This window comes from Gekko japonicus, unplaced genomic scaffold, assembly GCF_001447785.1.
Source record: "Gekko japonicus isolate JY-2015 unplaced genomic scaffold, Gekko_japonicus_V1.1 scaffold4532, whole genome shotgun sequence".
NCBI lineage: Eukaryota > Metazoa > Chordata > Lepidosauria > Squamata > Gekkonidae > Gekko > Gekko japonicus.
In genome coordinates, this window is record NW_015165387.1 from 26,654 (window position 1) to 47,861 (window position 21,208).

Sequence of the window (21,208 nt, forward strand, 5' to 3'; positions counted from 1 at the left end):
ATGGGGAATTCTGATGAGAAGGGAGAAATTGTGCACATCAGTGGTTTTTATGAGCCCCTTGAAACCAATGCAGCCTTTTGTCCCAGCTGCCCAGCCAAAATGTAGGCTAATGAGTTTGGCAGGAACCCTCATCTCATTGTAAGATGCTGCATTTGCATGAAAAGCCTGGGGTCAAAGAAAGGAGGGATGTTGTTGTCCCAGAGGAGATGGGGGTTAAGATGGAGATGCAGACAGTGGGAAGAAAGGATTAGGGTGCCAGTGTAAGGAGGGCATAAAAAGTAAGTTCTGTGAGCAGAAAGTGAGTTCCGATAGGCTATGGGCAGGCAGGGAAGATGTCTCAGTGGAGGGGTATTTTGCTGTAGAGGTGCACATAACTAGAAGGAAGGACTGAGGTATCACTGCAAGGAACACAAAGCAAATCACTAGCAGTAAGCAGAGAGCACACTACCTTGCAAGGTTGTATGCCGTCTCCACAGGAAAAAAAAAATCCCTGCACCCAGGCAATCGTAACTCTGTGGTATGGAAAGCTGAATTCCGAGCCCGGTATATGTTTTGTAAGTTGAATAAATTTTCACAATTTGATTTTGGTTTTGCTAAGCGTGGGATAAGAGCCGAGCCAAGGCTGAGCACAGCACTGAAGCCCCACCCCCATCAAAGGAAATCTTATTCAGCCACCTGTCAGGTTTCTGAGATTGTTGCAGGTATTTCTGACACACTTTGCAACCATATGGACTAGAAACTTGTTTTTATTTTTTTTAAAAACGATGAGCAGTTCAAATTGCACTGTAGACCCAGCCCTGCCTGTCCATGACTAGACTAGAGGATGTCATCCCTTCCTGTATCCAGCCCTACATTTAGCCCCTTCCTCTGAATTTTTAACTGTTTAAAAACTTTTACTACATCTAACTAGCTCTCTCTTGCGGTATGTCAGCTTTCCTCCACTCATCTCTCTTCTTATCTGTCTCCAAGGTTGTGGTGTTGCTGGTGCATTTAAGGTGAGGCTGCAATGTGACTGTGGATGGTGATCCATCACTTGAAGATAATGGGCTCAGCCAGTGATTTGCAGCCTTTAATCTACTACCACCCATCAAGTATGCCATATTATCATCTAATGCCCCCCCCGCCCCCAGCCACAAGTAAAAAAAATCAGAGACATAAAAACCACTTCTGGAGATGGTTTTTCTCAAATCAGACAGGAAACGAAGGGGCACAGATCCACAAGGATCCAACCCGCTATCTTCGCAAGTTGCATGGTTTTAATATGCAAATTACATGTACAATATACATAATTTATGGGTGTGTGTAGTTAGTACAATGCTGACTTATTGATTCACGAATAATGTTAAAAGGCATACATTCTGCAGGAAAAGTTCTGTGCAAGGAAACAGAAAATGTCACACTTAAGAATTAAGTGCTAACTCGCACAAGGGAGAAGCAAAATTGAAATGGAGATTTTTGGGTCAAAACAGCAGGGATGAAACATTTAAACGCAAAACACAGTCCCCTGCAGAGCAGTAGAACAGGGCTGGAGTACCCAGCAAATAGCCCTTTAGAAGAGAGGCCATAGCTCAGAAGGAGCAGACATAGGTGCAGTCCCCAGCAGTTAACAGTTTTTGTAGGTAATAGGCCTGGGGAAAGAACTTTTATCCAAGACCTTAGAAAACAGTTGCCAGTCTCAGCAGAACATATCTGATGCCTTTATTTATCACCCTTCTGCATAGGCATCCAAGGTGGTTTGCCACGCGAAATCTGAAAAGTCACAACAATAAACAACGTCTCTGGCATTTGGTTGTCTTCTTGGGAGGTGATGGTATAAACTCTCTGCTAGGGTTGCCAACCTCCAGCCCCCCCCCCAGGTGCTTTCCAGGAATTATAATTGATCTTCAGATGACAGAGATCAATTCCCCTGGAGAAAGTGTTGTGATAAACTCTCTGCTACGGTTCCCACCCCCCACCCCCCCCCCCCCAGGTGCTTTCCAGGAATTATAATTGATCTCCAGATGACAGAGATCAATTCCCCTGGAGAAAATGGTTGCTTTAGATGGTGCTTTCTGTAGCATTATAGGATTCTATACTAGGGTAGGACTCTATGGCCCCACTGGGGTCCCATCCTCCCCAAGGGCCCCCCCTCCCTAGGAATTTCCCAACCTGGAGTTGTCAACACTATCTCCAGCCCAAAGAAGGTGAGGGAAGGATTGCCTCCACTGGGTTCCCTCACAGCTTTGATGGTCCTTTCGGGGGCTGATGGCTTGAGTTTCTTCATTCAAGGAAGAGCTCTTCATGAGAAAGGATCACATTGTCCTCTTGACAAAATAATGGGTTTCAAATGCAAGAAAAATGTAATATTCACACAACAGAAGGTCTTTCTTGAGGGAAGAAACCCGCAAAAGTTTCATAACAAATAGAAAATTGTTGTATGAGAGAACGGCCCACATTATGTGACACTGAAAATCTGAGTGTCTCCCAACCTGCCAACCTAAGAAGCAATATCGTTTTTTTCTCCCCCCCACCTTCAGTTATTTGGATCTAGCAATCACCTTTCTACCCCGGCCTTTCCACCATGACCACCAGCAAGAGTCTCCACATCAACACTCCTCTGAGAGAAAGCATCCCCCTCTCCAAAGTGGCTGGCACCAAGGTGTACTTGAAGCTGGACAATGCTCAGCCCACCGGCTCTTTTAAGATACGGGGCATTGGACATTTCTGTAAAACGGTAGGAAGAGGGGAAATGTATATGGGTTGCAGGGGACCAGGTATGTGTTAGCAGGGAAGAACGCAGGGAAGAAAGTGTATGAAGAGTATTGTCTCCACCACAAACTTGAAAACCAGTTCCAAATCTGTGCAACTGTCATGGCTCCCTCCCAAAGAATCTTGGAAGCTGTAGTTCTATGAAGGAGTTTGAATTCTCTAACAAAGAATTCCAGCACCTCACCCCAAAGGGCATTTCCCAAACATTATTCAGAGAAAGGCAGGAGAATAAAAAGCAGCTTGAAACTGATTCCAAAGTGATCTATATTTGTAGCATAGATATCCCCAAGGATGTCTCCTACTTCTGAGGAAGCATGTCCCAAGATGCACCTGGATTTGCCCTTCAGCTCTCAGAGGTATGAAATCAGGAACTTTCTGTGGGACAATTTGTATATTGTTGAGGTATCTTCAGGACATCATGCTATGCTGATTAATGTTTCTAATATCAAATAAAGGAAATGAGCTCATTTAGCTACTATTAAATATCTAATGTACCTAATAAGGTGTGGCTATGTGATTAATTCTGTATGGGATACCACACACACACTCCGGTCAGGGTAGGGGTCTCCTGGTTTTGGACGCTCCTCTCTGACCCTCACATTAGTAAAGGTAAAGGTTTCCCTTGCCCGAAAGCCAGTCAAATCCAACTCTAGGGGGTGGTGCTCATCTCTGTTTCCAAGCCGAAGAGCCAGCATTGTCCAAAGACATTTCCGTGGTCATGTGGCCGGCATGACTAAACACCGAGGCACACGGAACGCTGTTGCCTTCTCACCAAAGTGGTACCTATTTATCTACTTGCAATTTCTTGCTTTCGAACTGCTAGGTGGGCAGGAGCTGGGGCCAGAGTCACGAACTCACTCTATCACACAGCACTAGGGTCTCGAAGTGCCGAACTACAGACCTTCTGGTCTGCAGCTCAGCATCTTAACCTCTGAGCCACTGTGGCCCTCCCATTACCCCCCTCCAAACAGGCAAGAATCCAGAAATAAATACAGAAATAAATACATCTCCCAGAAGTGACGTAGGCACATCTTGTTCATTCCTGGCTTCTTCCTTCCCCGCTCCTAGTAAGTTCACCCCCATCTCCTGCCAGCTGGTCTGACGGACCTGGTAACTCACTTTACCAAAGTCAGTGAAACAAAATTTTGGAAATTTATACTTTCTACAAATATGTGACTGATTTCACAGTGGTTTATCACTCAAAGAATATTTGTAGATAGAGTTTAGAGACTTGGATTTTTTTAAAAAGAGTCTGATTATTATGTTTTGCTCAAGGAAATGTGTATGAAGGAAATACGTATTCATACACACTGCCTATGTTAAAATCATGCACCCAGGCCATCAGGACTTTGCACCAAGAAAGCTAGATTCCATGATCCACATAAATTATACAAATTGATTAAAGTGCATAATTTTTCTACTAATTAATTTATTCTACGTTTTTCACAATTGGGTGTAATTAATGCTGGTTCTGCAAAGATCCTCACCAGAGCTAACATGGCACTAAAGTCCCATCTCCAGCTCCTAGAAATCTTTCCCTGCCACCCCTCTGGCTTCTGAGATTTCAATGGTCAATGAATCTTGCTTCTAAAAGGAAGCTGAAATCTGCAACCTGTACAAAAACACATCCTCCTGACCCTTTTCTTCATTCAAGTAGAAATACAGCAAATGCATCATGGGCCCTGGTTATACTTAATGTGGGCCAATTTGTTTTTTCTATGCTGTTGCTGTTCCCCCAAAAAACAAAACTTAGTGTAAGAAGACACTCAGACTAGATGAGTCTGGGCCAGTCACTGTGCCTCCACCTTACCAACCTCACAGGGTTGTTGTGTTGATAAAATAACTCCTCTGTGTGGAACTCCTTGAGGCAAGGACAGAAGACAGGAGTGACATTGAACTTGAGGCCAGTTCTCAGTTCTGGCAGACCCTGGGAAAGATGACCTCCAGTGACACCTGTCCCTTCTTGCACATACAACAAGCCTAATCCCTTTGGGGGGGGGGTGCTAAACCCACAACCATTACCGTCCCCCAGAAACTGAGGGCAGGGTGCAATGTCTACATCCCTCTGTTGCACAGTGGTGAGAACTAGAGGTAAATAGTGGGCCCTCTTGGGGCCTCAACAACTGTCCAATGCTGTTGACCCCTGGTACTAGATGAAATAGTGTCAGGCATAGAAATGTCAACATCATCGCTAGGTTGTAGTAACAAACGTAATCTGGCCCGAAGATTCTGTCAGTCTTATGGGAAGGATATTCAAGTTAGCCTTGTACGGCCTCTTGCTCACTTGTTCCTTTTCTTTTGCCTTCACAGTGGGCTGAACAGGGCTGCAAGCACTTTGTGTGCTCCTCAGGTAAGGGTAGGCTTGCCAGTTCTGGGTTGGGAAATACCTGGAGATTTGGGGGTGGGACCTCAGGAGGGTGGGGTTTGGGGAGGGACTTCAATGGGGTGCAATAATGCCATAGAGCCCACCTTCCAAAGCGGCCATTTTCTCCAGGCAAACGGGTCTCTGTCAGCTGGGGATCAGTTGTAATACTGGGAGATCTCCACCCACCACCTGGGGGTTGATACCTCTAGGTAAAAGACTTTCCTGTGGATACCCCAGAGCTTTGGGGATGGAGAGGGAGGCACGACCAGCTGTGGCTCATCCATGCCAACCACTTTTGCGCATCCCTGCAGCACCATTCTAGGGCTCATTGCACATTCGTCTCTCTCACACAGGCATGCTCTTGAATGTAGGGAGAAGACAGGCAGGGGGGAACTGTCTTCATGAGGTCTAGTGTCATGTGATGCTGAGCAGGCTTCCTTGCAGGGGGAAACGCCGGCCTCGCAGCTGCTTACGCTGCCAGAAGGCTGGGCATCCCAGCTACCATCCTCGTCCCCACTTCCACACCGGCCTTCACCATAGAGCGTCTGAAAGACGAGGGGAGCACAGTGTGCATTGGGGGAGAGGTAAGTATCTAGGAAGGAGGGAGGGGGCCAAAGAGAACTCTGGATCTGCTATTCCTGGAGGACAGGGTTGCCAGCTCTGAGTTGGGAAATACCTGGATATTTGGGGGGTGGAGCCTGAGGAGGGCGGGGTTTGGGGAGGGGAGGGACTTCACTGGGGTATAATGCTATAGAGCCCACTTCCAAAGTGGCCATTTTGTCCAGGGGAACTGATCTCTGTCGCCTGGAGGTCAGTTGTAATTCCAGGAGATCTCCAGGCACCACCTGGAGGCTGGCAACCCTAAGGATCACAGCTAAGCACAGATGACCTTCCTTTGCATATGAGCCCAATAAAAGAGTTTCCAGGGTATTGCAGGAAGATATAGGATGCAATGACCTTGCTGCATCTAAGCAAGGCTGAGCCAGATCTGCGCCTGGTTGGAAGACTTCTTGGCAGCCCTATGCATACAGCTTTAATGCTTCCAGGAAGATGGGGACAGAAATGCACAAGTAACTGAATCGATTTTCTTTCTCCCCAGATTTTGGATGAGAGCATCGAACAAGCCAAGGAGCTTGTGAAGAACAACCCAGGATGGGTCTACGTGCCCCCCTTTGATGACCCTCTCATCTGGTACGTAGCCTAAAAGAATGAGGCGAGGCAAAGGACAGTGAAAACCATTTTTTTTGCAAGAGACATGTAAAAAATAATCTTGCATCTTTCATGCCAGCACGTATTACGCATCTTTTTAAAAATCAACATTGCCCTAGTTATCACAAACACAAGAAAAAGTCTGTGATTGTTTCTGGACTGCATCATTTGAAACAAATGCACACCCTTTATCCCTCTCAAATGCCACTTTGTAGAACTTTAGGAGCATGGCTAATAAACATGCTATACCCAGGAAGCAGCCCTTTTTTGTTCAAGCTACGATCTCTTTGATGTGTAATTTGAAGAATCTACTATTTGTCCTTGTCCTACCACCTTCCCTCATTACTCCATTCTCTGTGGTTCTGATATACTGACCGTCTGGCCTCCCTTCTCTCTACAGGGAAGGGCACACGTCCCTGGTCAAAGAGTTAAAGGAACAGATGGAATCCAAGCCTGGAGCGCTGGCTCTCTCGGTAGGAGGAGGAGGGATGCTGTGTGGGGTGATCCGGGGCCTCCGTGAGGTGGGCTGGGCCAATGTGCCCATTATTGCCCTGGAAACCAAAGGAGCCCACAGCCTGAATGCTGCCATGACATCTGGGAAGCTGGTGACACTTCCAGAAATTACTAGGTGAGTGTGACACACAGGTTTGTGTGGCAGATACAGAGAACATTGGTCAGCTCTGGGGCAGAAACTGCCTCCTTTAGTTTAGTTTATTTAAGGTTTAGTAGCCCATACGCCATAAATTAGGAATTTAAAAGAACAGTAAAACAGAAATTTGCCACATCCACAATGCAATTTTGGCAAGGTTACCATATGTTTGACTGGACTGAGCATTTCCTAAAAGGTATAAAGCCACTCATTTGTGAAGGGCTTGGTGGCACCTTTCTGATACCTAACACAGAAAGAACCCTCTTGTGACACCCAAAGCAGAATGACATGGCAGAAAGAACACAGGACTGCTGCTGAAAATGACGAGTCATGTGTCAAGTTCACCTTTCCCACTTCATAATGTCCGTGTTCTGAAAAGATCTGTGCTAGGCATTTCACCACCCATGCCACTTTCAGCCAATTGTGTGGGGGTGGTGGCAGGGGGAGATACAGCATAACCATATCTGGACATGAGGCAGGAGTCCATATGTTTGCCAATCAGCTCACCAACAGTGAACTTTTTTTTTTATCGGCCAAATGCTTACACCCTTCTTCCGAGCCTTGATGCGAACGGAAGGGGAGGCTTCCCAGCAGACAGTCATGATGAGTCTTGTAGTTGCTGTGGAGAAAGGTCAGGGCTGGTGCCAGTGGCACAAACAAATTTTGGCTCTCTACCAAGACCAAACTAAAATCTGGGCCCCCTGGCCCAGGGTAAGTTGAACTAAATGCTAAACAGGTGAGGAAAATAATGCGATTCCAGGCTGCTAGTTTTTGCAACAGCCCTGTGTTCTTTGCAGGAGGTATTCAAGTAAATTTAAAGTTACCTCCTGGTAAGTGGTATCCGAGTAGTTGCCTTCTGGTATATTCCTAATGCACCATCTTTCAGATAGTTAAACAGCTGTGCCAAAAGTTCATATGGCACTATTAACTTCCAACACATTCCATATCTCACTAATTTCCATTTTCCTACATGCAAATCTCCAGGACTGGCTGTGCATACTTCATGCTAAAAAATATCCAGATAAGAAAATGGGCAATCTTATATGCTAAATACAAAGGACATTTGGATGTAATGACATATTTTGCATTTATGTGGCAGCTGCAGAGGAACAAAATGATCTGTAGAGCGCTTAAAAACACTTTGATATGTTTTTAAAAATTCTTGTGCTGCTTTTGAGAGTAGTCAGTCTTGTAAGCTGTCTCACAGATATTCCTGTGTATGTAGAGGTGGGGTGTATAGATTCCACATAAATAAAGCCACATATGCACACACACCCGAATTGTCAGGTACTGGCTCAAAAGGATTAGAAATTTGGTTTTTAAAGCAGTAACTGCTGAAATGTATGTAGAGGAGGGGTGTAAAGATTCCACATAAATAAAGCCACATATGCACACACACCCTGAACTGTCAGGTACTGGCTCAAAAGGATTAGAAATTTGGTTTTTAAAGCAGTAACTGCTGAAACTCCCGGGATGCTGGTCTGTTCTTTTATTTTATTTTAGCTACACACAAACTTTATATGAAAGGGTAGCATGTGGACTACCTGAGCAGAAATTTCAAAAACAAAAAACAGATGTGATCAGCTGATGACTTTCTTCTTTCCTTATGGATCCAGTGTTGCTAAAACCCTTGGGGCAAAGACTGTGGGAGCAGAGGCTCTGAAACTGGCTCAAGAGTATCCTGTCTTTTCAGAGGTCGTCACAGATCAGGAGGCAGTGATGGCTGTTGAGAAGTTTGTGGGTATGTTGTATGGCTCCCAGCATACTGTTTGCACTAAATACATTTTTGGTAGTGTTAGTGGTAGTAACATAAATGGGAAACATTCACCTTATCTCACATGGCCAAAAGAAAGTTCTACTTAGAACCCTTTCAAATATTGTGTTGATTTGGAGACATCTGGATCGGGGTGGTTCGGTGACACTGTTGTTGTTAGACCTGTTGGCAGCATTTTACACGGTCGACCACCAGTTGCTGACCCACCACCTCGCCGACATGGGGATACAGGGGCTTGCCTTACAATGGCTTGCTTCTTTTCTCCAGGGTCAGGGACAAAGGGTGGTGCTAGGGGAACAGCAGTCCCGGAGACATCCGCTTGAGTGCGGTGTGCCTCAGGGGGCGGTGCTTTCCCCATTATTAACAATTATATGCGCCCCCTTGCCCAGATTGTCCGGCGGTATGGGCTGGGATGTCACCAGTACGCAGATGACACCCAGCTCTATCTGATTTTGGGTGGCCGGTCAGACTCCAGCCCGGAAGATCTGGACCGGGCATTGCAAGCCATGGCTGATTGGCTCAAACTGAGCCAGCTGAAATTTAACCCGGCGAAGACGGAGGTCCTGTGCCTGAGTTGGGGCGGTTTGGGGACGGGGGTTCCTCTCCCAACCCTCGACGGGGCACCATTGGTGCCAGCACCTGTGGTGAGGAGTTTGGGAGTGTTCCTGGATCCCTCAACTATGGAGGCCCAGGTGGCAGCCACTGCTAAGTCAGTCTTTTACCACCTTCGGCTGATTCGGCAGCTGGTTCCCTTCCTCAACTGCGATAACCTGGCTACAGTGACCCATGCGATGGTCACCTTGAGATTAGACTACTGTAATGCTCTCTACATGGCGCTGCCCTTGTCGCAAATCCAGAAGCTGCAGCTAGTGCAGAATGCAGCTGTCAGGCTTTTGATAGGTCTCCCTAGATGGGAACACATCCGACCTGCGCTGAATGCACTGCACTGGCTGCCAACAGCATACCAAATCCGCTTCAAGGTGCTGGTACTTACCTTTAAAGCCCTTTATGGCCAGTGTCTGGCATACCTGAGGGACCGCCTTTCCCCACACATACCCCTATGGTCTGGGGCACAACATCGGCTAGTGATTCCAGGCCCCAAAGAGGCCAAGCTCATCACTACCAGGGCTAGGGCCTTTTCGGTGGCAGCTCCTACCTGGTGGAATGAGCTCCCGGAGGAGATCAGGGCCCTGCAGGACATTCTACAGTTCCACAGGGCCTGCAAGACAGAGCTCTTCCGCCAGAATTTCAATTAGGAGCCACCCACCACTACCACCAACTATTATTGTTAATAACACCGGGGTAGTTGGTTTGCCCTATATGGAGACCGAACCGCAGTAACGTATGAGGCAGATACAGCTGAATTGGGACTTGTGTCCATCTACCGGATGCCATCTTTAACGCAACTGGAAGATCAATTCTATAAGCACTTTAATTGTAATAATATGATTGTTTTATCTTGTTTTTATATGTTTAATGTATCTTGGCACATAGTACCATTAAATGTAAGCCGCCCTGAGCCTGTTCGCGGGGAGGGCAGGATAGAAATCCAATAAAATAAAAATAAATGCACCATAGACTGAAGGCTCAAAGTAGGCTGTGCAGTACTGGAAAATTAAATGCATGTGAAATAGATTCTAAAAGCCAGTTTGGTGAGTGGAGAGCCAGTTTGGTCTAGTGGTTAAGTGTGTGGACTCTAATCTGGGAGAACCGGGTTTGATTCCCCACTCCTCCACTTGCACTTGCTGGCTGACCTTGGGTAAGCCATAGTTCTGACAAGAGCTGTCCTTGAAAGGGCAGTAGTTGAAAGAGCTCTCTCAGCCCCACCTACCTCACAGGGTGTCTGTTGTGGGAGGGGGAGGGAAAGGAGTTTGTAAGCTGCTCTGAGACTCTGAGTGAAGGGCAGGGTATAAATCCAATCTCTTCTTCTTCTCTTCTCTTCTTCTTCTAAAACACCGAAAGTATAACCTGCCACAAACTCAAGATGAAAACCCTACCAAACCGCAAGACATGGGGATGCATGCTCCAGTTGATGAACAGGTGCAATGAACAGAGTACATTTTTAACCACAGATTAAAATTAAACCCCTCAGCAATTAATGTTGCTTGCAAAATGCTCTTGCACTTATTTATTTATTCCACGTATACTCCGCCTTTCTCCCCAATGGGGGACCCAAAGCAGCTTACATCATTCTCCTCTCCTCCATCTTATTCTCACAACAACAACCCTGTGAGGTAGGTTAGGCTGAGCGTGTGACTGTCCCAAGGTCACCCAGCGACCTTCCATGGCACAAGTTGGGAATTTAACCTGGGTCTGCCAGATCCTAATCAGACACTCGTAACTACTACACCACACTGGCAGGCAAGGACATGACTCACTGGGGAGGACACGCTGATGTCAGTGCCTGCTGGCTGCTTTGGAAATGCTGGACTAGGTGAACCTTGATTTAACTTAACAAAGCAATTTTTACTTCAGATCACTTCCCTGGAGAAATGCCAAATGTGCATTCTTGCTTTGTAAATTTAAAATATGGCAGAGGATTATGGGGACTGTAGCAATAAAGAGCATGTAGATCATACAAGACTGAAGTCATCCCACCACTGTTTTACAGGCACTGGCACCATTAAGGTTGCTAGCTTTAAATGCAAAGGTGCTGCCTCTGAACGTAAAATGTCCCTAGGCAATGATCACTTCCTGGCTCATTCTTTCAGTGTTACTTTTAATTACTCTTCTACACTGCCAACTGCAAGGCAAAACATAAAAAGAGCACTGCTGGATCAGACCAAAAGCCCAGCTAGGCCGGTGTCCTGTGTCCCACAATGGGCAGCCAGCTGCCTCCCAGGAATCCTGCAAGCAAGACCTGAAAGCCACCGTTTTTCCCAGTTGTTTGCCTCAGAGTACATGGTACTTATAGATCATACAAGACTGAAGTCACCCCACCACTGTTTTACAGGCACTGGCACTATTAAGGTTGCTACCTTTAAATGCAAAGGTGCTGCCTTTGAACTTAAAATGTCCCTAGGCAATGATCACTTCCTGGCTCATTCTTTCAGTGTTACTTTTAATTACTCTTCTACACTGCCAACTGCAAGGAAAAACATAAAAAGAGCACTGCTGGATCAGACCAAAAGCCCAGCTAGGTGTCCTGTGTCCCACAATAGTCAGCCAGCTACCTCCCAGGAATCCTGCAAGCAAGACCTAAAAGCCACCGTTTTTCACAGTTGTTTGCCTCAGAGTACATGGTACTTGGTGGGCCCCAGAGACTAATGGCTGTTGGATTTATCTAATCCCGTTTTAAAGCTATCTAACCCAGTGGCAATCACCACATCTGGTGACATACTACCCCAATCAGGGGTGGGCAAAGGGACTGGTGAAAGAACAGCACAGGAGGCAGAGCAGGTGCACATCCATTCGCCCACAGCTGTCCCGATGTTACCAAAGTGTCCCCTGCAGCAAACACATAAAGCGTGATGGGCTGGCACACATTTCTAGGCACTTGGGGGTGTTCAGCTATATTTCAGCACAAGCTGATCTATACAGTTTCTGGCCCGTGGACAAGAAAAGGAAAAAAGCAGTGCAGAACTTGATCCCACCCTTCTCCCTGGCAGCACCGAGCAGTGGCATAACCAGCCCCTCTCCCTCTCCCTTCTGTTACAGACGATGAGAAAATCCTAGTGGAACCTGCATGTGGGGCAGCCTTGACAGCTGTCTACAATGGGGTAGCCCAGAGGCTGAAAGACGAGGGCAAGCTCAGCCCCCAGCCGGACTCCTTGGTGGTTATTGTGTGCGGTGGCAACAATATCACGTTGGCACAGTTGCAGCGCCTGAAGGAGCAGCTGGGCATCCAGAACATCATGGCTGCTTAGACAGAGTGGGCTGTAACCGAAATTACGGAATGGAGCTCCTTGTTACTAAGGTGGAGAAGGACACGCCTCACGCGGAGTGCCAGTCAACATCTGTGTTTTAGCTGTGGTGCATTAAGCACTCATCTCCAGGCATGATGGGAAATACATGAGCTTATTAAAACTCATATATCTTCACCTCCACCTCCCCCCAAGATCTGTAACACACACAGGCGGGAGAGCAGGAACAATACTGAGGGAAACCATAACATGCCCTCTCACCTCAGGACTTGGCTGAATCACCAGCAGGTAAGAATCACTGGATATCTGGTTCAATCCCAGCTAAAGAAATCTTAGGCTACAAGAGCAGTGATCGACTCTCCAGTATATTTCCCCTTTGTTAATAGCTGTGCGAGGCCCCAGTGTGGACAAGAACTGCAGCATGGGGGAGAGGGGAAATAAATTTTGTCTCTAGTAGCCTTTTGTTGGCCTCAAATGTCCCTCCTCCGGGAATCACTGTTATCTTGCCTTATTGAAGTAATTCAAAGCCGAAGAGCCAGCGCTGTCCGAAGACGTTTCCGTGGTCATGTGGCCGGCATGACTAAACACCAAGGCGCACAGAATGCTGTTACCTTTCCACTGAAGTGGTACCTATTTATCTACTTGCAATTTCTTGCTTTCGAACTGCTAGGTTGGCAGGAGCTGGAACTAGAGACGGAGTTCACTCTGTCTTGGCGGCACCCGGGTCTCGAACTGCTGAACTACTGACCTTCCACAGCCTGCAGTTCAGCGTCTTAACCACTTGAGCCACCGCAGCTCCTGCTTTTACCCTATTGCATTTTTACCCTGCCTTCCTTAAAGAATCTCAGGGTGCCACACAAGGTCCTGCCCTCCCTCATATTTGGGAGGGCCTGTGGCTCAGTGGAAGAGCTTCTGCTTTGCATGCAGAAGTCCAAGGTTCAATCCTTGGCATCTCCAGTTCAAAGGACCAGTAGCTATTGATGTGAAAGGCCTCTGCCTGAGATCCTGAAGAGCTCCTTCCGGCCACTGAAGACAATGATCTGGATGGACCAATGGTCTGATTCAGTATAAGGCAGTGTGTTTATGTTCTCCTCACAGCAATCCTGTCAGGTATGTAGGGCTGAGAGGAACGGGTCCAAGGTCACCCACGAAGTCTCTTGGTAGAAAGAGGTTTGAATTCAGGCCTTAGGCCTCAATAGCCTGGCCTGCTAACCACTCCACTACCCTGGGCTCCCTAAATCTTTCTCTGTATACCATACTGGCTCTGAGCTGGGATGATTTCAAACATCTCAGCCTTGTTCTTCTTTTTTTTTTTTTCCCCCCCCCCCCCCCAAATACACAGTTTAGTCTTGGTTTTCCCTTGTGAGACTTGAACCAGCAGTTCTTTATTTTTGTGCCATTTATGGTTTTTACTGAACTTTTCGCATAAAATGTGTGCATTTTTTGAAGTTATTTGTACAAACCTGCATTATAGATTGTGCATACAAATGATGGGCACTCTTGTGTAAATACTGTTTAAACTGTACATATCAAAGCATACATATCAAGTATGCCTACACATAGGGTTGCCAGAAGCATGGAATTCTTTATACCTTGTGTTCTCCATTGAAAATGCCAGAGGCAGCTTACAACATGATTTAAAGAGCACCATTCAAAATGAAATGACACAAAATATATATAAAACACTCAGCCAGCAAAAACTTGCATTATCTAAACAACCAGAGGGGGGGAAATCTTTAAAAGGATAATGAAACAACATGTGATCACAACTAATAATAGCAGAGCTGGGCCAAAACAATCTTTTCTCCAACAAAAGTCCATTGGGAAGTGGCAGCTAAAGATGCGACGATATGAGAAAGTGGAGGTGAGAGTGTGTGAGTGGCTCAATGTGCCCCCCATGACTGAGTGGAATTTTAACCCAGAACTGCACAATTTTTTCAGACTGAGGACCACAGTTGGGTCCACGACCACTTTGGAGGGCTCCTAACTGAATGCTGGCTCTTCCTGCTTCCAGCGCTGTAGTCCTGTTTCATGTCTAGCTCACCCATTCAAACAAGCCAGCAGTGGTGGAGAGCTACCAGTGACTGCCTCCTTGTGGGGGCAGAGACTCGGATTCAGCATTCTCTCACACTGCAGTTCATAGTGGTCCTCAAGCCTAGGATTGCCAAGTCTTCCCTGGCCACCTGCGCGGGATGGAGGGGCAGGATTGCCAGATCCAGCTTAGGAAACTCCTGGAGAGTTGGGGATGGAGCCTGGGGAGAACAGGGACCACAGTGGGGTACAATGCCATAGTGTTCCCTCTAAGCTGAGTTAGTGTGAGGTCAGTTTTTTAGCCTCCAGCTCACACATTTTTGTCTTAGCTCAGGAAGAATGGCTCCAGAGCAAACTAATTTAGGCAACAGCCAAATCGCTCGCTCACAACTTTAATGCCAGCTGCTCACAAAGTAGAATTTTTGCAAACAAGACTACACAGCTTAGAGGAAGCATTGGAGTCCACTCTCCAAAGCATCACTTTTCTCCAGGGAAACTGAACTCTGTAGCCTGGAGGTGATCTGTAATTCCATGAGATCCCCAGGTCTCACCTGCAGCCTGACATCCATACTCATCCCCCGTCGGTGGCCAGGGGAGGGGCGAGCAACCCTAATTGGTCATGTGTGTTCCTTCTGCAATCTGAAATGGCAGAGCCCAATGTTACCACCTCAGTGAAAACTAGTCATGGTGTAGAGAAAAGACAAAGGAACTTCTTTCCTTCTCCTTTAACACTAGAATATGGGGCTACCCCATCAGACTGACTGGCAGTTGGATTCACGGCAGAAAAAGGAAGCAGTACAAGTGATGCACTGCATTCTTGGTGCTTGGGGGGTGGGAGGGCAACAGTGGGAGAGCTTCTAGTGTCCTGGCCCCACTGGTGGATATCTTGATGGCACCTGGTATTTTTGGCATCTTTGTGACAAGTGTTGGACTAGATGGGCCATTGGCCTGATCCAACATTGGCTTCTCTTATGTTCTTATGTAATGTTTCATGCAACAGGTAGTTATCTTATGGCACTCAACTGTGCCATGAGGTGGATGGATTTAAAAGGAAGCTGTACAGATGTATGGAGGTTTGTTGTTGGTTATGAGCCATGATAGCAACATGGGGCCTTTTGGTTCAGAGACGAAGTGCCTCTGTCATAGGGTTGACAGCTCCATGTTGGGAAATTTCTGGAGTTGGGGGTGCAGATTGAGGAGGGTGGGGTTTGGGGAGGGGAGGGACTTCCGTGGGGTATAAGGCCATAGAGTCCACCTCCAAAGTGGGGTTGTACTGCTGGTGAACTGACCTTTGTCGCCTGGAGAGAAGTTGTATTCCCAGATTTCCAGCCACCGCCTGAAGGCTGGCAACCGTACTCTGTCACATGCTGGAGAACAGTCGGCTGGTAATATCTTTACATTCTGTTTATGGACTTCCCTTTGATATCTGACTGACCCCGCTGGTAAAAGAACAGAAAATTAGATGGATTATTTGTCTTATCCAGCACGACTACTTAAATATTCTTACTGTTTATGTTCATTTGCTGGCCCTTCTGAGGGCAGGAAAGTGGGATATATATTTTGTAACATAAAATTAAAACTTTAGACTGTACTTTTATCATACTGAGGTTTTTTCAGGTATTGATCTCTCACCTTGTAGCCTGGAAAGGTTTTGGGGCGGCTTACGACAAAACACATCAGACCAATCAAGAACACAGTATCAAACGGTTTACAACTAGACTCAATTTAAATAAAACCGACAGCCTAAAAAATGGCCCCCAGAGCAGCCTGAAGCAAATTAAAAACAAAATTCAAATGTTAAAATAGAGGGTTTTTTTTAATGAATTCTCTGTCCGAGGAAGAATTACCCGGCTGCTGCTGCACCTGGCCTTACCTATCTATTCATTGGGTGTACTTCCCAATTTTCTCCCCAACAGGGAGCCACAGTGGTTTATAAAAGCACACAAATACAATTTAAATACATTTAAACACATAGCTGGTCGCTGGGAAATAGGGAGCTCACTGCTGGAGGCAGATCCAGATGTGACAGAAGGATGCCTGGGTTCTGCCTTTTCTCCTTCTGACTGGCTGTTATATTCCAGTTCTTTGAGAACAATGGTCCTGGTCCAGAGAGTCGGTCAGCCACAAATAAACACAGACAGATTTGTTTCTGGGCTGCAGCCCCTGCTTCTATTGATAACACTGGTTTTACATGCAACACCACTTTTTATTTTAAAAAAATGAAATAAAATTTTAAAAAATTATATTATCTGTGAACACTGAACTGGTGATTTGCAAAGACTGTTGCCCTGTGCCAGCCCGGAAATTTAGATCATCCTGATAGGATCTTTTAATGTGGCCAACTGAAGAGAGAGAACACAGTTCAGAAGCATGTCACCAAAAAAAAGACAAGTTCATTTCGATATTTATTAAAGAAAAAAAAATCAAATATTCTTCATTTTTTTACATGAAAGACAGAAATTCCTTCATATGGCTATAACAAACCCATACATTGATCTAAAGGGGGAGGGCCCTGCACTTCCAGCAGACAGAGCAATTCCCCTTCGACTGGAGGAAGACACAGAGGGTCCATGTAAGGTGCACATGTTTTGAATAAATGCTCGTACGTATTTCTCTTGTACATATTTTTCAGCACAAAACCCACACTGGCTAAAGCATATGATCAAGTTAGAACTGGCTTTCTCATTTCTGTTCTGCACTAACAGCATCCACCTGTGCACACAGGTAGAGCCAAAAAGGTTCAAAAGGTGCTTTGGGCAGGGCTGGTTCACACATTACAAGGAGGCAAACCCAGGAATGCTACTGAATGGACACTTAAGAGGGACTGCAGCCAATCCTGACACTTTAATGTGGATCTCCCGCTTACATAACCTGCTTGCCAGATAACCTCTCTCTCTTCTTCAGTTTTTAGTGGCACATTTAAAAATAACTTAAGACGTACACCCAAAATTCGATGTGTGAAGCAGCCCTTTAGTGTCATGAATTTAAAACTGCTCTTATTTTGATTAACAAAAATGACTTCATGCTATTCCCTGTACAGACCACAGAAAACGATCCTTTCTCAAAGGGCTTAGAGTCAAGTCTGCCTTGGACAGATAAGACAGGGACTCAGCTGGACGGTAAGAAGTGAGGAAGGAGCTGGGGTAGAGGTGGTATCTTACAGAGCAGGCAAAGCAAGCCCAGGCTCTTCCATCTATTAAAGATGAGAACACACAAACTACACCAAGTGGCCTTCAGCTCGGCCAAATTCCATTTTAAACTTGCTTTGCCCCAGGAATCAGCAAAGGAGATGCATGACGCGCCAAGCACTTTTGTGCAACGTCTTCTTGCTGATGTCAGGAATCGGCAGACACTGACACAGGGAAATGTTCCTTCCATAAGCCATAAACCTGAGGTCTTACAGAAGGGTCTTAGGCAACAGTTTGATTTTTAAAGAAGAGATGCTGGAGTCCAGACCTACCTAAACTGAAAGCAAGAATATCTTCTCCTCCTCCAGAAACCCTACCTATTGACCCCAGATACTGGGGGGAGGGGGGGGGTTGTATTCAGGACTGCTGGAAAGGCACTCTGCACATCAGTCCAACATGTAAAATTAAACTCTGCAGCTCAACGTGGATGATGAACACAACTCTAATTCAAGACAATAGTAGTAACATAATTTCTGGAAAGGACAAACATTTCTTTCAAGCATAGGAATTTCTTTTAGAACAAACAGGTAAATTCTTCATTTGTATTCATAAACAAACAGACACAGAGATGTACACATAAACACACACTGATCAGAGAGAAAATATTACTTGAAGACATGAGGAAGAACTAAATGGAGGTCAGGTAGAACCAAATGGAGGAAATTAGGAATAAGTCTGCAGTAGAAAATGGTTTAACTCTTGTGCTTCTTTTCATCAGAACTCTGCTGAGTCTGATACCCATGTGTGCGGTATTCATTCCAAGTCACAACAGTTAAGTCAACTTAGAACTAGTTTCAGTTTGCAGCACACGTGGAATCAGATCTTTGGTAAATCACTTTCAAGAGAAAATCCCCTAGCTTGAAATCTCTAAAATGCAATGCTGTGTATTTCCCCCCCTCAAGGCTTCTTGTGAGCTGAACATCTTACTACAACACAATTACAGGAGTTGCAACAAGAAAGCAGACCCCTTCTGGGGCAAGAAGTTCCTCCAGCACAAAACTGGTTTAAAAACTTAAATGCATGCCACTTCCAGGGATATTGCTGGAGCTTCATGGATTCAGGAACAGCAGCAGACCCAAACAGAGGAAAAGCAAAGACAGAAAGCACAGTCCTGTCTCTATCTGGGAGGAGAAAGGAAACAAAAATATCGCTCTCGATGACAATTTTTTTTTAATGTCCCAGATGCAGATGAAGTAATATCAAAATTCTGCAACTGTGAAACAGGGAAGCTTGGAACTTTGTTACATGGCTTATTGGCCTTTCCAAAATTTCATAGGTATAGAACCAAGTTTGTTTCTCCCTTCCTAAAGGACCTGGCCAGTTCCTCTACCCACCATAAGCTACAGACTCTCTTGCCCAGAAATTATCACAGTACTACTCTGGCTGTTGTGAAATTATTTTCTTATGTAATTAAATCCAACAGATAGTTAGATCCAGATAATTTGATGGTTTTTTACCTGTTATAGGTGTACCCAATTATTGTTCTGTTGTTGTTATGCTGAATTGTTAATGCTCAAGACTGTAGTCGTAAGAGCAGAGAAAGTAACTCCAAAATTCTGCACTGAGCAAAGCTGAATTCAGTGATCAGCACAGGTTATTCTAACTTGCAGGATTCCTCTCATTCTGCATAATCTGCAGTACAGTCCTTAAGAAGTTACAGCTTTCTATGCCCATTGATTTCAAAGGTTTTACAAGAGTGTAATTCTACCCAGGTGTCTGCTCAGATTTTGGTAGAAATGGGGGGAAAAGAAGAGCTATCACAGGGCGATGTAGCCATTCCCCCTGGAAATCTGATTCAGCCACCTCTCTGGCTTCTGAGATTTTAGCAAGCATTTGCCCACAAATTTGCAAGCATGTATTTGCAGTTAGAAAGGGCCACAAACTTGTCCTTAAAAAAAAAAAAAAAGCTGACATTCTCAGGTAGCTGTATTCTGCACCCACAAACCACATTCTGCATTTCTCCCACTGTATTCTTCTGTGACTGCAGCACACATAGAACTCTAATTACATCCCATCATTCTCAAATGCTCTCACCCTTTCAAAATAAAAAACAATGCATCTGTTATTCCTTCAGTGAGAGCCAGCCAAAGATGCAACATCCACGTCTCCACTACACTGCAACAGCTGGGATCACACACTCATAGAGCCCGGCGTGATGAGCAAAGTCCAACCCCCTGCAGGGCATCAGCCCCAGCAGACTTGGATGGGAGAGAATTTCCACTGGTCAGGATGGCCCATGTGCAGCAGATTGACAAAAGGGGAGGTGCTCCACTCGAACGGAGGGAGGTCATCCCAGGTAGGCCCACTGGTGGCGATGAAGTTGTAGTTTTTGGCCATCTTAAAGGAAGTGACCTGGAGAAAGAGAGGAAGAAGAGGTAGGGCCACCAACATACACAGGCTTACTGCTTCCTGTCTCGAAAGAATTTAACCCCTTGCTCCACAGAGGGAAGCCAGAACAATAATGGGTTTAAATTAAGAACGGGAAGGTAGATAGTAGGAAAAGCTTTTTTACAGTACAAGTTGTGCAACAGTGGAATCAACTGCCTAGGGAGGTGGTCAGCCACCCCTCACTGGCAGTATTTAAGCAGCGGCTAGACAAACACTTCTCAGGGATGCTCTAGGCTGATCCTGCATTGAACAGGGGGCCGGACTAGGTGGACTGTATGGCCCCTTCCAACTCTGTGATTTTATGAACATGGTTGACTGTTTTCTGACCTAGGCACAGCCTTTGAAGAGAGAGAAACATAACATGTTTTCCTTCTTGTTCTTTCTCCAAGGCACTCTGTGCAGTGTATAAGGTTCTCCTTTATACCTTCTTATCCTCACAATAACCCTATGAAGTAGCTTAGGCTGACAGAGTGATTGGATTCATGGCAACCTCCAGAAGTGATGGCGCTCAACACATACATGGGATGACATTTCTTCAGAAGGCAAGGACAGAGGAGACCGGAGAAGCCTCAAGTGGCAGGCTGTTCCACTGACTGGAGGAAATCCTCTCATGAGCTTGTTAGTCTCAGCTCAGAGAGTGTGGATTCACAGGGCAAAAAGCTAACAGCAAAAACTGTTCTCCACATCAAGCCAAAGAGAGCCTCCTCTTTACAGACACCAACCTCTCAACCCAAAATCTGCATGCATTTCCAAGGTTCTCTCTTGTGTACACCCACACACGCAGTCCCTCACCTTCATGTCAGTGCCTCCATGTGGTCTCTGGCGCAAGGCCCCAAAGGGATATGTGCCGTTGGCAGGGTTGAGATCCGAGCGGGCAGCAATCGAATTCTCCCCATTTTGTTGCGGGCTGCACTCTTGGCACCAAGACAGCGGATCCTTTGGGAAATTGTTGAATCTGCATTAAGGTAACAGGGAGGAAGTGAATAGGGAAAG

The 21,208-nt window shown here is 45.9% G+C and overlaps 2 protein-coding genes across 2 annotated transcripts in view; one reads left to right on the top strand and one right to left on the bottom strand.

The window, feature by feature from the left end:
- The first annotated feature begins 2,560 nt into the window (after nucleotides 1–2,560).
- SDS (serine dehydratase) lies at nucleotides 2,561–12,611 on the top strand. The gene is made up of 7 exons (XM_015410650.1): nucleotides 2,561–2,713; nucleotides 5,059–5,098; nucleotides 5,558–5,697; nucleotides 6,213–6,304; nucleotides 6,723–6,950; nucleotides 8,588–8,712; nucleotides 12,403–12,611. Exons 1-7 carry the CDS (start codon nucleotides 2,561–2,563, stop codon nucleotides 12,609–12,611), a joined length of 987 nt encoding a protein of 328 aa, XP_015266136.1.
- Nucleotides 12,612–18,466: 5,855 nt separating this feature from the next.
- Nucleotides 18,467–21,208, bottom strand: part of PLBD2 (phospholipase B domain containing 2) — a 29,047-nt gene continuing 26,305 nt past the window's right edge. Inside the window, exons 11-12 of the mRNA XM_015410651.1 lie at nucleotides 21,008–21,170; nucleotides 18,467–20,179 (exon numbers count right to left, since the gene is read on the bottom strand). Of these exons, the coding sequence (XP_015266137.1) occupies nucleotides 20,012–20,179; nucleotides 21,008–21,170 (331 nt within the window). The 3' untranslated portion in view covers nucleotides 18,467–20,011. The remainder of the gene's footprint in view (nucleotides 20,180–21,007; nucleotides 21,171–21,208) is intronic.

What these genes read in the sequence shown, in the direction of transcription:
- SDS (XM_015410650.1), top strand. Translation starts at nt 2,561, where the DNA reads ATGACCACCAGCAAGAGTCTCCACATCAACACTCCTCTGAGAGAAAGC. An exon ending in CAGTGTGCATTGGGGGAGAG is followed by an intron (nt 5,698 to 6,212) that starts GTAAGTATCTAG and finishes CTTTCTCCCCAG; the next exon opens with ATTTTGGATGAGAGCATCGA. An exon ending in ACACTTCCAGAAATTACTAG is followed by an intron (nt 6,951 to 8,587) that starts GTGAGTGTGACA and finishes TTATGGATCCAG; the next exon opens with TGTTGCTAAAACCCTTGGGG.